We start from the raw sequence: 13621 nt of genomic DNA, 5'->3' as shown, positions 1-13621 counted from the left end.
AATAACTACTTTTCCCACTAATGGAGGCGACATGGCCACAAGTCTTACCGAATGTACTGGGGAATCACTAGACAAAAAGCACTTTGTAAGTGTTGTAAAAACAAGTGTTTACATCTGATTTTCCTTTCCTCTTCTCTTCTTAAATATCAAAGCCCTTGAATAAGCATACATTTCTTGCATTTGTCCTAACTATGGAGGCTTAGTTATTTTTAAATTCTGTTTTAGCATTTAGTTTGGGCTCTGTTTCTTCTTTTCAAATGTGCCTCTCTCCAACCAAGGCAGACAACTTCATACTTTTTCCTGGGGGAAATTTAAGAATCCTACAGTTTGAAAAGACCAAAGTTAAGTAAAGAAACAGTAAATTTCTCTTTCAAAGGTAATAAAAAAATAATTTTATTCCTTGTATTTTGAGTTTTCTACCTTTAATTTGCCTAATCTAATATCAAAGACATGTAACCAAAAACTCAGTCTTTAGTAAAGGATAAAAATTAGAAGTCTAATGAATTTTTATAAATGCCTACCAAGAGAGGACATCAAGTAAAGAGGGAAATTAAATATCTTGGACAAAACATAGAAATGACTTTTTACCTGAAAGCCTCAGTTTTAAAAATGACATTCCCATTTAGATTGTGCCCCCCAAAAAAACCCCACAAAAAAAGAAAATTAAAAAAGTCCCTGTTGCTGTATATATTTGTTCACATTCCCAAAACTGGCTTGGAAAATCCTGGATTATAGTCTTGCTCATGAAGACACCGATTTGGAATCCAGGGTCCAGGGAAACCCCTCTAAGGAGAAGACAGATTCCACCATCACTATGGTATCACTTAGGTATCACTATGCCAACAGAAAAACATTTTCAACGGGAAAAATAACTAATGGGCCTGGGAGGAGATGTTTTCCCAAGCAACGGTGTACTCCTCACAAAAGGAAAATGTGCTTTTTAAGAAAAAATAACAAAATACACATAATTGTTCAAAGAGGAATGAGAACCTTGGTGTTCTGTTCCATCATGCATTCATAATGTAAATCTAAATGCATTTATTGTGCAGGTTTGTTTTCCTGGAGTTTAGAGGATTAGCTCCCAAACATTAAGTGTAATTTTAAAAATGGATGAAACATTAATTTTTCTGTCACTGAGAAAATGAATATTAGGCTCATTCCGTGCACGTGTGTGTGTGTGTGTGCACGCACGCGCTCGTGCACATGGACAGTACACTTAATGAATGTGGGAAGATGAACCCATTCATGCTGCTCAGCTAAAGCAACACTAATTGAGTAGGCTTCTTCTTTTTCTTTAGTGTCTGGTTAGTATCATAACTAATAAAATGCCATTCACTAAGTAAACAGCCACTATGAGTCTAAAGTGAGTCACCAATTACATCTGGCTCACGGAAATGGCAAGCAAGGAGTCAGGTATGTTGCCTTGGGGACAACTCAGAAGCATTCCGGCCTGAGAGGGGGAAAAAGGATCTCATTTTCTCCTTTTGAAGACTCCGGATCGGATCTATAACTATGGAGACAGCACAGCTTGCATTCCAGTGTTTTCCATGATGCTGAAACTCTAAGCTAAGGGGAAATAGCACACAGATGTGCTGCTGGGGATTTGAGGAGGCTCTTTCATGCCAAAGTCCATGGTCGGTATAATGATCAAATTTTAAAAGTATTAGCATTATATTTTTTCATAAGCAATCACTTATACATAACATAAGCAACTAAGAATTAAGGCCAATAAATATAAGCACCTCCAAAGTATCCGCTCTACAATTAAAAATCAAACCAGTAAGCACTCCTGTCTTTGACAATCCAATCAACACCCTCGCCAGCCCCTGAAATCACCCCCCGCCCTGCCCCCCCCCCCGACAGCACTGTACCAAGTGTTTGCGATGCAGAGGGCAGCTCCAGGGGGACATCCTAGATGTGCCCACAATGAGCAGCAGTTTAGAAATGTTGGGTTTTATTGCTCATCGTATTAGAATTCATTGAAAATCAGTCAACTCTATTAAACTGAACATTTTATCACCCAGAAGAACTTGACCAAGCAAGACACAACAAATGGATGACTCCTGCTATGGAGGAGTGTTTTCTCCTGGGAATATTACAAATGCCTTCAAGTGGTCAGTGAAATCACTAGTGAACGAGGCAAATCATAAATGCTCCTCGAGTGGCCTGTGGGTTAGCACCTCCTCAAAATGTCAGCAGCTGGTCCCCTGGCCTGCGGCAGACACGCACAGTCTTGCTATGAGTACACTCAAGTTAGCTCAGGTACTTAACGAACAAACAAGGGATGTAGCACATGGCAGTGTAGACCCAGCACATGGCAGTGTGGATGCAGACTCAGTGCAGTGAAGACACAGACTCAGCACAGTATAGACACAGTGTGTGGCAGTATAGACACAGCACATGGCAGTGTAGTTACAATACATAGCAACGTAGATGCAGACTCAGTGCAGTGCAGACACAGACTCAGCACAGTGTAGACACAGCACATGGCAGTGTAGATACAACACATAGTGGTATAGAGGCAGACTCAGTGCAGAGTGGACACAGACTCAGCACAGTATAGACACAGTATGTGGCAGTATAGACACAGCACATGGCAGTGTAGTTACAATACATAGCAATGTAGATACAGACTCAGTGCAGTGAAGACACAGACTCAGCACAGTGTAGACACCGCACATGGCAATGTAGTGCAGTGTAAGTGACCAGGATCAGACATCCTTACTATTCAAACACTGAAATACGTTATCTGGTATAAGAACTGAAATACTGGCTTTTACATTTTATCCAACTTTTTTTTCCCTAATAGTCATAATATGAGAAATAGTATCCTTTACTTAGTGTAATAAATCTTTCATCAATTTCATAACTTACCTGTTTTAAAAAAGTGAACTCTCAGTGGGTTGAGTTTACCCCTTTGCTCCTTCACAAATGCCTGTCTTGTACGTTGCTTGTATTATTTTTAACTTCATTAAATATTATTACTTGGTATAAATTTATAAAGTGACACATTTTTCAATACCATCTACGTCAACTTATTCCATAATAGCACATTCCATCCAATTAAACTGCAAGGTTTCCCACATTTGTTTTACATTCTATATGTATGGCTTATGAATAGCAATTTTGATGAATTCCAGCTGGTTTAAATATGCGGGCAGACCCTTCTAGAGCAGATTCTTTTCAATTCTTATTGTATTCAATGAGGCCCTTTTTAAGTGGGCCACCTGGTGGGAGAAAGCACTAAGAAGTCTCATTCGAACAAAATAAAAAACAATCACCCCGCTAAAGTTAAGACCATCTTCCCAACTACATGACTATTATATAATTAATATTTGTGTGAAGTAGTTCTTACCTTTTGGAAAACCTGAATTAAAGTTTAAACAAGCTAGCAACCCTATGAACGACTAAATGGCTCCTTTATCTATTATAACAACAACATTATGAGAATGTCCACCATTTGTGCATGTTGCCGGTTTCACAAATCTATCATGCACATTTCAGCCCCTCTCCATTCCCCACACCCTCCCACCTTCCTCCAGCTGGAACACATCAAGGGCGCAGAAGCCAAGTCAAATGTTGACCCCACCCTCCTCCATCCATTTTAAGGCACCTTCAAAGGTAGAGCGCTGATCTAACTCAGTTGCATCAGCTAAGCCAGCATCCTGCTATTGACGATTTCAGTTTGGGGTTTTTATAACTGCACAGGAACAGGAGAGCTTTGATTTGGGGTCCAAAACTTCAGCTACACTGAGTTGCAGCAGATTGTTGTATCCTTCCTGCCAAAGGGTCCTCATTATTAAATCTTCATAACCTTTCCTCTCAGTGTCCATCTCTTTCCTTATGATATCAATGCCCAATAATCAACTCTGAAGGACCAATTTCCCTTCCGAAAGGTCAAAACAGCACAGCCACTGTGGGAACCCAAATGCATGCTGCCCCTGGCTTTTGCACACCCTATATCATTTGTGTACGGTTACAAACGACAGTCATTTTAACGTGCATAGAAATGCACTTGCCAAGATGCATGCAGAGGGGAGTAGAGAAATAGGAGCTGCCACAGGACAAAGAACTTACTTTGTTGTTCCCCTGTACGTGCAGCAGCAAGGGAAAAAAGAAAAAAGAAATAGGTTAAACATGAATTTATGTTAAAACTATGAGGTAATTTCTGAGCTAGAGCAAAATCAAAATATGTAATTTAACTGGTCACTCACATCCCATACGTATGCACACAGCACCCAGAGCTCAAGGACAAAGTACCTACTTAGATTAAATGAAATCACACATTTATAACGGCAGAAAGTTAAGACAGAGATTTCTCCCTTTCTTCCTACTCGAGATACTTGGAGTGTGGGAACCTGGCCAAAAAGCATGGGTTTCAATTGGTAAGGAGTGAACTGTTAGCATGAGAGGCAAAGTATTTAGTATGTCGAATTGCCCTTTCCTGACAGCCCCTCCTCCAACATGCCAAGCCAACGGAAATTTTCAGCAGTCAATGCGTTTTTAAACAAACACCGCATCCTTGGTTTCAGAGAAGGTGGAAAAAAAAAGGCGAAGAGAGCAGAAGGAATGAGTGGGTGGTTCTGGGGAAACAGGGTAAGCAGGCCCCGTCTGACCTCCTTCTGTACCGTTCTTTTATTTTGTAAATTATGAGCTTTGTCTTGGATTGGCCCAGGAAGCGCTCACTGTAGAGTGGGGATGTGGCCAAGATAAACACTGGTCCACATTCAAGGGTTTGTCCCAAAAATGCAGTTATTTCTATAGGGGACACTGGATAGAGACACAGAGCAGCAGCCAGGGACAGGCAGTAGGAAAATGGGTCTCCTGTTTCAACTAGGGCTGCAAGAGTATGATTTATACCAAACAATTTAACTCGCATATGGCTTAAAAAAAATAGAGCGGTGATTCATTAGTCCCAGAGCGGCTTGAGTCCTCCCAGGGTCAGATCCCGCGAGAGAGACATGATGGGAAGGGCAGGGAACAGATCTGAGCTCTTCTCACAAAGGGCCAGGGAGGAATTTTGAGCTGAGAGGCTGAGTTGAAGACAGCGGTTGGGAAAAGTCATGCATCTGTGCAGGGGACAGAGCATGCGGTGGAGTGACAGGTTGGGCTGGAGATCTGGCTTTTGGTTCTCAGAGAGGACGTGGAGGGGAAATCACACCTTCAGCAGTTTTCTGGAGGGCGGGCTAGGCAAGGATTTCAGGGGAGCGCTGTTTTCTGGAAAACAATGCCAATTGGTGACTTGGAGGAAATGTCTAATTCAAGGACTTTCACAGCCATCATCTTTAATAAAAATAGAAATGTAAAGACACTGATAAAACTGAAAAGGAGCTTCTTGGCCTTATGCATTGCCGTGACAGAACCGTTCACAGCACTGGCTTATGTGAGACATAAGTAAGGACAGAAGAATGAATGGAGGGGGGAAAGGAGTCTTTGGTAAAAAATATGCCAACTGCTCAAGAAGGCAGTAAAGCTCCCCACAGGGCATTTTAACAGCAGAAAAAGTCTATTTTGGAGAATAATGGGACTCCGGTTCTCCGAAGCAGTGCAATATTGCTGCAAATTCCTCAAGCAGATGGAATTTATTGCATTCCACAGCCGTGCAGCTTTGATCTAGCAAATCAGTTTCAGGAGTCCCACCAACTATTTCTGCACGTTAGGGAATGACTGGCTTCCTCGCCCCATACAGATGGTTCTGTTTGTAGTGGCAACAGTGATGTCACAGAGTAGGGGCCTTCATCCCTAAAGGGGAGAAACGTACAAGTGGAGGACGAGGAGGGGCTCTGTCCTTTCTTGTTTCCTCAATCATTTCCCAACTATCTATGCTGGGAGAGGTGGGACCGGACTGGAGTGGGAAACTGTAAATGCTCTGTGTTTGGATCCCTGAAGGTGCCTCTATTAAGGAATAACTAAGACCCTTCGGAACTGGTCAGGTAGCTGCTCCAAGCACTGAGCCAGCTAAGGATAAAGGGAGGTGTGGCGGCGCTATGGTGGGCATTGTTAGTCTCATATCATTAGTCAGCTGAATAAACCCATGTGAGTGGTCCTCGCCACATTAATAAATATTTACGGAGGTCTGTGGCCATTCTTCTTTCCCTAGAAAGATACAGAGACCACTCCCCTAATTGTCATTTGTCACAAAGGATGGTTCAGTTTTGGAGGTTACCCAAAAGGAATTTCTGAAGTCCCAAGAAGGCTTCATTATAGTATGATTTCAACCTCCAAAGCAGTCCCCAAAGCATTATGACTTGGAGAGTTTTGAATACAGAGGTATAATGAAATTCCAGGGCATTCCATTTTCTACTGCCAATTTTCATCTCTTAAGAAATCATACACTATATGAGAGAACCACCTATCCATATAGCTAATAGAAACCTCATAAAAAGTCCTGGGGTATATGACCTAACATGCGGAACTGAATTTGCACCAAATTTCTTTTCAAGGCCTGCATGGATATGGGGTCTGCTTCCTCCAGAGAACCAGCAGGTCAGCCTCTGAGGGCAGGCTGTGAATCCTCGCTTCCCAACAGCCTCTCCAGCTCAATCCTGACTGATGGGGCTTCGAGCTGGGCTGTCCACAGGGCAGCGAAACCCCAAGACCCACCTAAGCAAGTCGGCTTCCTCAGCCAACAGTTGGGGAAATTCTCCCTCCAATGCCCATTCCCAATGATAGTTTCCAAATAAAAGGGAACTACTAAATGGGAAGATACAGCTTCATGAGCACATTAATGATTTTCAACAATAATGTACATGGCATTGAACACATCCACCCAGTTCTAGGCACTGAGCTCAATGTGATACATAACTGCCTTCACTTAATCTGATCAAATCACTTGAGGAAGGTATTATTACTCTGAGTTTTATAGAGAATAAACAACTGCAAAGTTAAGTTGCCTGAGCCACACAGCTAATAATTGGAAGGGTCGGGATTCAAATGTGAGTGGATTTGACTTAACGTCTACCTCCCTTCACTCACACAAAATGCTCCAAAGAATTTGGAATTCCTACTGTTCATGTATAATTTAAGTCATGCTCTGGGCTGACAAAATTGTGCCAGAAACATCAGGCATTTGTTATATCATGTTCTTTAGATATTTAATCAAATTCACATTTGTTTGTATTAAAACTTATAGGAAAAGTTTGGGTCTGTAAATAGTCTTGTAAAAGTGCTTTAATTGTAGCCTGTAACTACTGATACATGCACATACATTTTATCTAATTATTTAAAAAAATTTTAATTTGAAAATGTATAAAATCCTACACATTTCTTTGATATAAAATTTTATAGTGGTCTTTATTTCAGTGTAATGGCCAAAGGAAATAGAAATAAAATTCTGCTAAATCCAAATTCAGCTTTAAATATATATATACTAGAGGCCCAGTGCATGAATTTGTGCATGGGTGGGGTCTGGCCGGCCCAGCCCCAATTGGGGCGGATTGGGGCCAGGCCTGTCGGGAGGAGGAGATGGCAGGAGGTTGGCCAGCGGGCCCCATTCTAGAATGGGGTGGGTGGGAGCAGATCCAGGGCCAGTGGCCTGGGGAAGGGGCCATGGGTAGTTGGCTGGCCAGCCCTGCCTCTGATAAGAGTGAGGGGGTCGATTGAGGGCAGAGCTGGCTGGGGGGAGGAGCTGCGGGCTGATCAGGGTGGTGGGGGCCCATCAGGGGCATGGCTGGCTGGGAGGAGGGGCCGCAGGTGGTTGGCTGGCCAGCCCTGCCCATGATTGGGGTGGAGGGGTCGGTCTGGGGTAGGGCTGGGTGGGGGGAGGGGCTGTAGGAGGTTGGCCAGCTGGCCCCGCCCCTATTTGGGTGGGTGGGGGGTGATCAGGGGCAGGGCTGGCCAGGGGGAGAGGCTGCAGGGGATTTGGCCAGCTGGCTCCACCCCCAGATCTGGCCTCCTGCACACCCCCTACTGGGAATCGAGCCCCAAAAGTGGGCATGTGCCCTTGACCAGAATCGAACCAGGGACCCTTCAGTCTGCAGGTTGTTCTGGTTGTTAATGGTGTTCCGGTCGCTGGCTTTTTATATATACACTAGAGCCTCGGTGCATGAAATTCGTGCATGAAGTGGAGGGGAGTGCCCTCAGCCTGGCCTGCACCCTCTCCAATTCAGGACCCTTGGGGGACATCCCTCTTGCAATCCGGGACCATGACCACTGGCTCCTAACCGCTCACCTGCCTGCCTGCCTGATTGACCCAACCCACTCTGCTTGCCTGATCACCCCTAACCACTCTGCCTGCCTGCCTGATTGCCCCTAACTGCTCTCCCCTGCCAGCCTGATTGCCCCTAACTGCTCTCCCCTGCCAGCCTGATTGCCCCTAACTGCTCTCCCCTGCCGGCCTGATCGCCTCTAACTGCCTCTGCCTCGGCCCTCACCATCATGGCTTTGTCTGGAAGGATGTCTGGAAGACGTCCGGTCTAATTAGCATATTACCCTTTTATTAGTATAGACTAGAGGCCCGGTGCACGAATTCATGCACAGGTAGGGTCCCTCGGTGATCAAGGCCATCAGGGCCGTCTCACCCAGTCCTGATCAGGGCCATCAGGACCAGCTTGCTGGGGCGAGGGACCGTGGGACGTTTGCCGGCCACAGGAGATTGATTGTGGGAGCGCACTGACTACCCAGCCAGGGGGAGGGACTGCAGGAGGTTGGCTGTGGGAGTACATAGACCACCAGGATAGACCACCAGAGGGCAGCTCCTGCACTGAGCATCTGCCCCCTGGTGGTCAGTGCACATCACAGCTACCGGCCAGTCGTCCCATCATCGGTTGTAACGGTCGCTTAGGCTGTTTTACATATATATATATATATATATATATATATATATATATATATATATATATGTATATATGTATACACACACACACACACACACACACACAGTGGGGCCTTGACTTATGAGTGTCCCGACTAACGAGTTTTTCGAGATACGAGCAGTCTCTCGGCCAATTTTTTGCTTTGAGTTGTGAGCTAAAATTCGGGTTACGAGCCAGCTTCAGATACCCCACCGCTAGTTGGCACAGCGAACGTCACAGTGAACGCCACAACATCAGCCCAGCATCACGTGTCTCACTCGTTCACAATTGATTTGACATACGAGTAATTTGAGTTACGAGCTCCATCACGGAACGAATTAAACTCGTAAGTCAAGGCCCCACTGTAATATATATAATATAAATATATTTTTATTGATTTCAGAGAGGAAGGAAGGAGAGAGAGAGATAGAAACATCAGTGATGAAAGAGAATTATTGATTGGCTGTCTCCTGCACACCCTCTACTGGAATCGAGCCCAAAAAGTGGGCATGTGCCCTTGACTAGAATCAGATCAGGGACCCTGCAGTCTGCAGACTGACACTCTAGCCACTGAGCCAGACTAGCTAAGGTCAGGTTTAAATATATTTTTAAAATACTGGGGCTGCTCAGAAAGAATGCTACCTTGTGGCTCAGAGAGGTTGTGTGTGGGTTTTGGGGGTAGATCAGTGGCACCGTGGGAAACTGAAGCCAGGACTCCTCATTTCCACCTTATGGTCACAACAACACTGCTCACACAAGAAGCCTACATTTTGCTTTGGATCCAAAGAGATCAAGGACTGAAGCTAATTAAAAAGTGTACATGGGGGAGATACTGTACAGTTGGGCTGTGGCAGTATATACAGAAATCCACTGTAGTTCATCAAATTGTAGATTAATTTTTTATTTGCCTCTGTCTCTTCTACTAGACTTGGAACTCCCATAGAGTAAGAATGACAACATTTTAAAAATCTGTTAATCTCTAGAGTCCAACACAACAGTGATGGATGAAGGGGAGGAAGGAAGGGGAGGAAGGAAGTGGAGGAAGAGGGTGGAAGGGCAGGAAACAAAGAAAAATAATTAGTAGAAAACTCCAAGAGAAATGACCTAAGAGACAGAAGAAACAGAGTAGCAGAATATTATGATATTAATGACATGAAAACATTCCATCATGTGAATGTGATAGAAAAATATGACGGGGAAAAGCATGTTGAAAAAAAGTGTGCAAACTTAGTTAAAAATCAGACTGGTCTGAAACATCATTTTATTCCAATTTAGGTGATAGCTATTTATCTAAATGAAGCCAAACCTTATACAAATAAAAAAATAATAATCAATGTAGAATTTTTCCAGTTAAAATAGAATTGTAGAAAGCAGAGCTTTTTGAGTTTAGACTCGTGTCCATGTATGACACATAAAAGTTTAATTATTAGGGTAGAGATTGACTGATTGGCTGTTGACTTGATGGCTTATTGATACAAAAACAAAATGACCCACTTAGACAGAGGCATCTGTTATTAGCTTTATCTGATGTCTTCATCAAATCTTTCTAAATTAGAAATAACTGTATCTGAAAGTATCCCTTCCCCCAAGTCTTATCTGTCACAAAACGGGATGTTTAGACAAGGGTTCTACTCAGATTGTTCTCAGTAGTAAGCAGCCATTTAACCATCTGAAAGTCAAGCAATCGTGTAATGTAACCTGGTGCATAAAAAAATGCAAATAGTGTTTATGATGAAAACTGAGAAAAGTAACGTCCATGGCGTGCTGCCAAGTTTAATTTCCTGCCATGTCTTTGGCTTGTAGTAAAACACCCCTTTGTCCCGACCTCCCAAACCACTATGCAGAATGTGTGCTTCTAAATAAATAAAAATCATGTGAAAAGAACCAAAATTGATTGTGTAGGACTGGCTTAATCTCTAGATTTACTTAAAATTGAGCATTCTGCGAAAAAAGAAAGCTAGTATTTCATTGAGCTGCTTCTTTGTGTAGAGCTGTGGACACGTGAAAATTCAGATTTATAAAAACAGTTCACTGAAGGGAAGGTACTGTGCTTTTCCAAGACAGTGTATTCCTCACAAGAGATGCATTACGTGATTTATTTAATGGTAAACATGTATAGTGCATTTAAAATAAGCTGAAAAATAAAATAAGCTGAATTAACAAAATTATTACTTAAGAAAACATTTTCACATACATTACAGTTACATATAAGAAAAACACACACACACACACACACACACACACACACAGAGATTTTATATAACCAAACATATTTGGGAGATAGAAATAGCATAAAGTCTCACTGGGCTATATTATAACATCCACAGCGTTTTAGCTCTTTCTTCTACTTGCTAAAGAGAGTAATATGTGATAAAATGATCATCATCATTATAAATAAAAATAGAATGCTTATTTGTGTCCATTCTATTCAGTGATTTTCTTGGATTATCTCATTCAATCCTGTCAACCAAGCCACGGGGACTTGCGTTATCTCCACTTTAGGAATGGGAGTCTTGAAACATAAAAAGGCCAGGAAACCTGCTCAGCATCTCACAGCTTGTACGAGAGCATCTGGAATGCCAACAGGTAGCCAGACACTAAAGCAGAGGTCCTCAAACTTTTTAAACAGGGAGCCAGTTCACTGTCCCTCAGACCGTTGGAGGGCCGGACTATAGTTTAAAAAAAAACTATGAACAAATTCCTATGCACACTGCACATACCTTATTTTGAAGTAAAAAAAAAAAAAACCAAAACGGGAACAAATACAATATTTGTATTTGCATGTGGCCCGCGGGCCGTAGTTTGAGGACCCCTGAACTAAAGCCTGTGCTTGAACCCACCATGTGCTCTACTGCTTCTCCTCATACCCAACCATAATGATCTTGAAAAATGAAAATCGTATCACGTCACTAAACTGGCTCGGAACCTTCTACTGATGTCTCACCTCACTCAGAATAAGCCTCAAATGCTCACCACTCCCTCAAGGCCTACACAACCTGCCCCTGACCACCCTCCTCTTGGAAACACAGCCATCCCTGGTCTTCCTCTGTGTGTTCCAGACACACCGACATTTTTGTTGCTCTTCTAAGACACTGCACTGGCTTTGCCCGTGCCAGTCCTCTGCACAGCTACTCTCCTAGACTTTCTCATCGTTTACTCCCTCCCTTCCTCCATGAGCCTACTCAAACGTCCGCTCTTCCAAGGGGCTCCCCTGATCACCTTTCCTAAAATAAAGCTCACCTGCCCTCATAGCACTGGCTATCCCTTTAACCTACTGTATTTTCATAGAGCTTATCACTCTCTTACATCACACTACAGTTACGCGGTTATTCACTGCCTTGATTACTGTCTATTCCTTGGGGGCGGGACCTCACTGCTCACCTCTGTGTCCTGGTGCCTAGACTGGATGCCTGGAAAAAAGCACGTGCTCAATAGGCTTTTATGAAATGAATGAATATGAAATCAACCTAGAATGTTCATACATTTTAATATAGAATGCTTGTGAAATTAAACACGCTACCATCAATAGGTAGGGAAGAGTAATAAATAATGATCAGAATGAATAATAATCTTTTTTCAATGCTTTCTCACGTTGGTCTTTAGAATGGTAGTTATCTAGGCAAGTATGTGTGTACACAACTGGTCAAAGCTGGATGAGTATGAAAATCATGTATCTACATCTCTCTGCCTGGCATCATCGGGAAAGGGTCTGGTGCCACCCCATTTGGAGTGCACAGGAGATATTGTGTGGGTTCATCATTTTAGGTGCTAACCAGACAAAGGAGGTTGGAACGGGGTTAAGAGGTGTATGTGTGAGCTAAGGTAACAGCAGTGAGAACATTTTGGCACAAATCCTCGATCCTTGATCCCAGAACTTGGTTACATTCCAGTGTAACCTCAGGGACGTGGTCAGGTCAGAATGTCCCCAGAATGCCTTCAATGGTCCCACACTGCGTCCATATCTCAGACTCACTGTGTCCTATTTGGGGCCTGGAAATATCCCTACCTTTGTGTGACCAGTCCTAAAAACTGATATAGAGCCCAGGAAGCACCCAGGTGGTCAAGCTGGACTCAGTCCCCAAGGCTAAGTCTCAGCACTTTAGTTCTGGGGGGCACTGGATAGTACAATGCCGTGTGGGGAACAGCGAGGAAGCAGTGAGGGCCGCTCATGTGCAGAGTCTGTTTAACAGTGTGTGGATGTGTGTTGGGTTGGACTTCTGCAAAGTTGAAATCCAGACCTGTCTGTATAATATTACATTTTCCAAAGAACACAAATAGAAGGTCTGTTTATTAGCCTGAATGAGAAAAGTGTCTTCAAGACACTTGAAGTATATTAATAAAGATAAGTGGGAATAGCTATATATTTTTTTGTTTCTTCACACTCACAGTAACATTAACCAGAGTTTGAACAGATATAATTTTGGAACAGGTACTACAGACATAATAAAAGAAGGTAGCTTTTTATAAAAATAAGTACATTTTTAAGAATATAAAAGAGTGTCACGATTAATTATATATATATGCTATGATTATATAAAAAATGCTATAAACTGCTTGTATTAATACCATAACAACTGTGGAGTATCATATAAAGGAAAATAAAATTTTAAGTTACAACAAAGAAACTATATCCTGGTCTGAGGTTATATATATATTATGTTTTATGGTAGAGTGGGGCATTTTCTTTCAGTCTAAATATACCGATAAACTTCTTAAAATAGAAATCTAGTGGAGAAAAATATAAGCAAAGTATTGCTTAAAACTGTGCCAAATTAGGTCAAAGGAGAACTAGTTTCTCTAAAATATAACATGTAGAATTCTGTTTTCTT

General features: G+C 42.6%; 1 protein-coding gene across 1 annotated transcript in view; it reads right to left on the bottom strand.

Moving 5' to 3' along the window:
• The window catches only part of DNM3 (dynamin 3), a 300862-nt gene that overhangs the window by 46659 nt on the left and 240582 nt on the right, over positions 1-13621 (bottom strand). Inside the window, exon 18 of the mRNA XM_023753926.1 lies at positions 4078-4089. Coding sequence (XP_023609694.1) covers positions 4078-4089 — 12 coding nt within the window. The remainder of the gene's footprint in view (positions 1-4077; positions 4090-13621) is intronic.

This window comes from Myotis lucifugus, unplaced genomic scaffold (genome assembly GCF_000147115.1).
Source record: "Myotis lucifugus unplaced genomic scaffold, Myoluc2.0 scaffold_54, whole genome shotgun sequence".
NCBI lineage: Eukaryota > Metazoa > Chordata > Mammalia > Chiroptera > Vespertilionidae > Myotis > Myotis lucifugus.
Note: the sequence above shows the minus strand (reverse complement) of the source record. Positions and strands in the feature narration are given on the sequence as shown.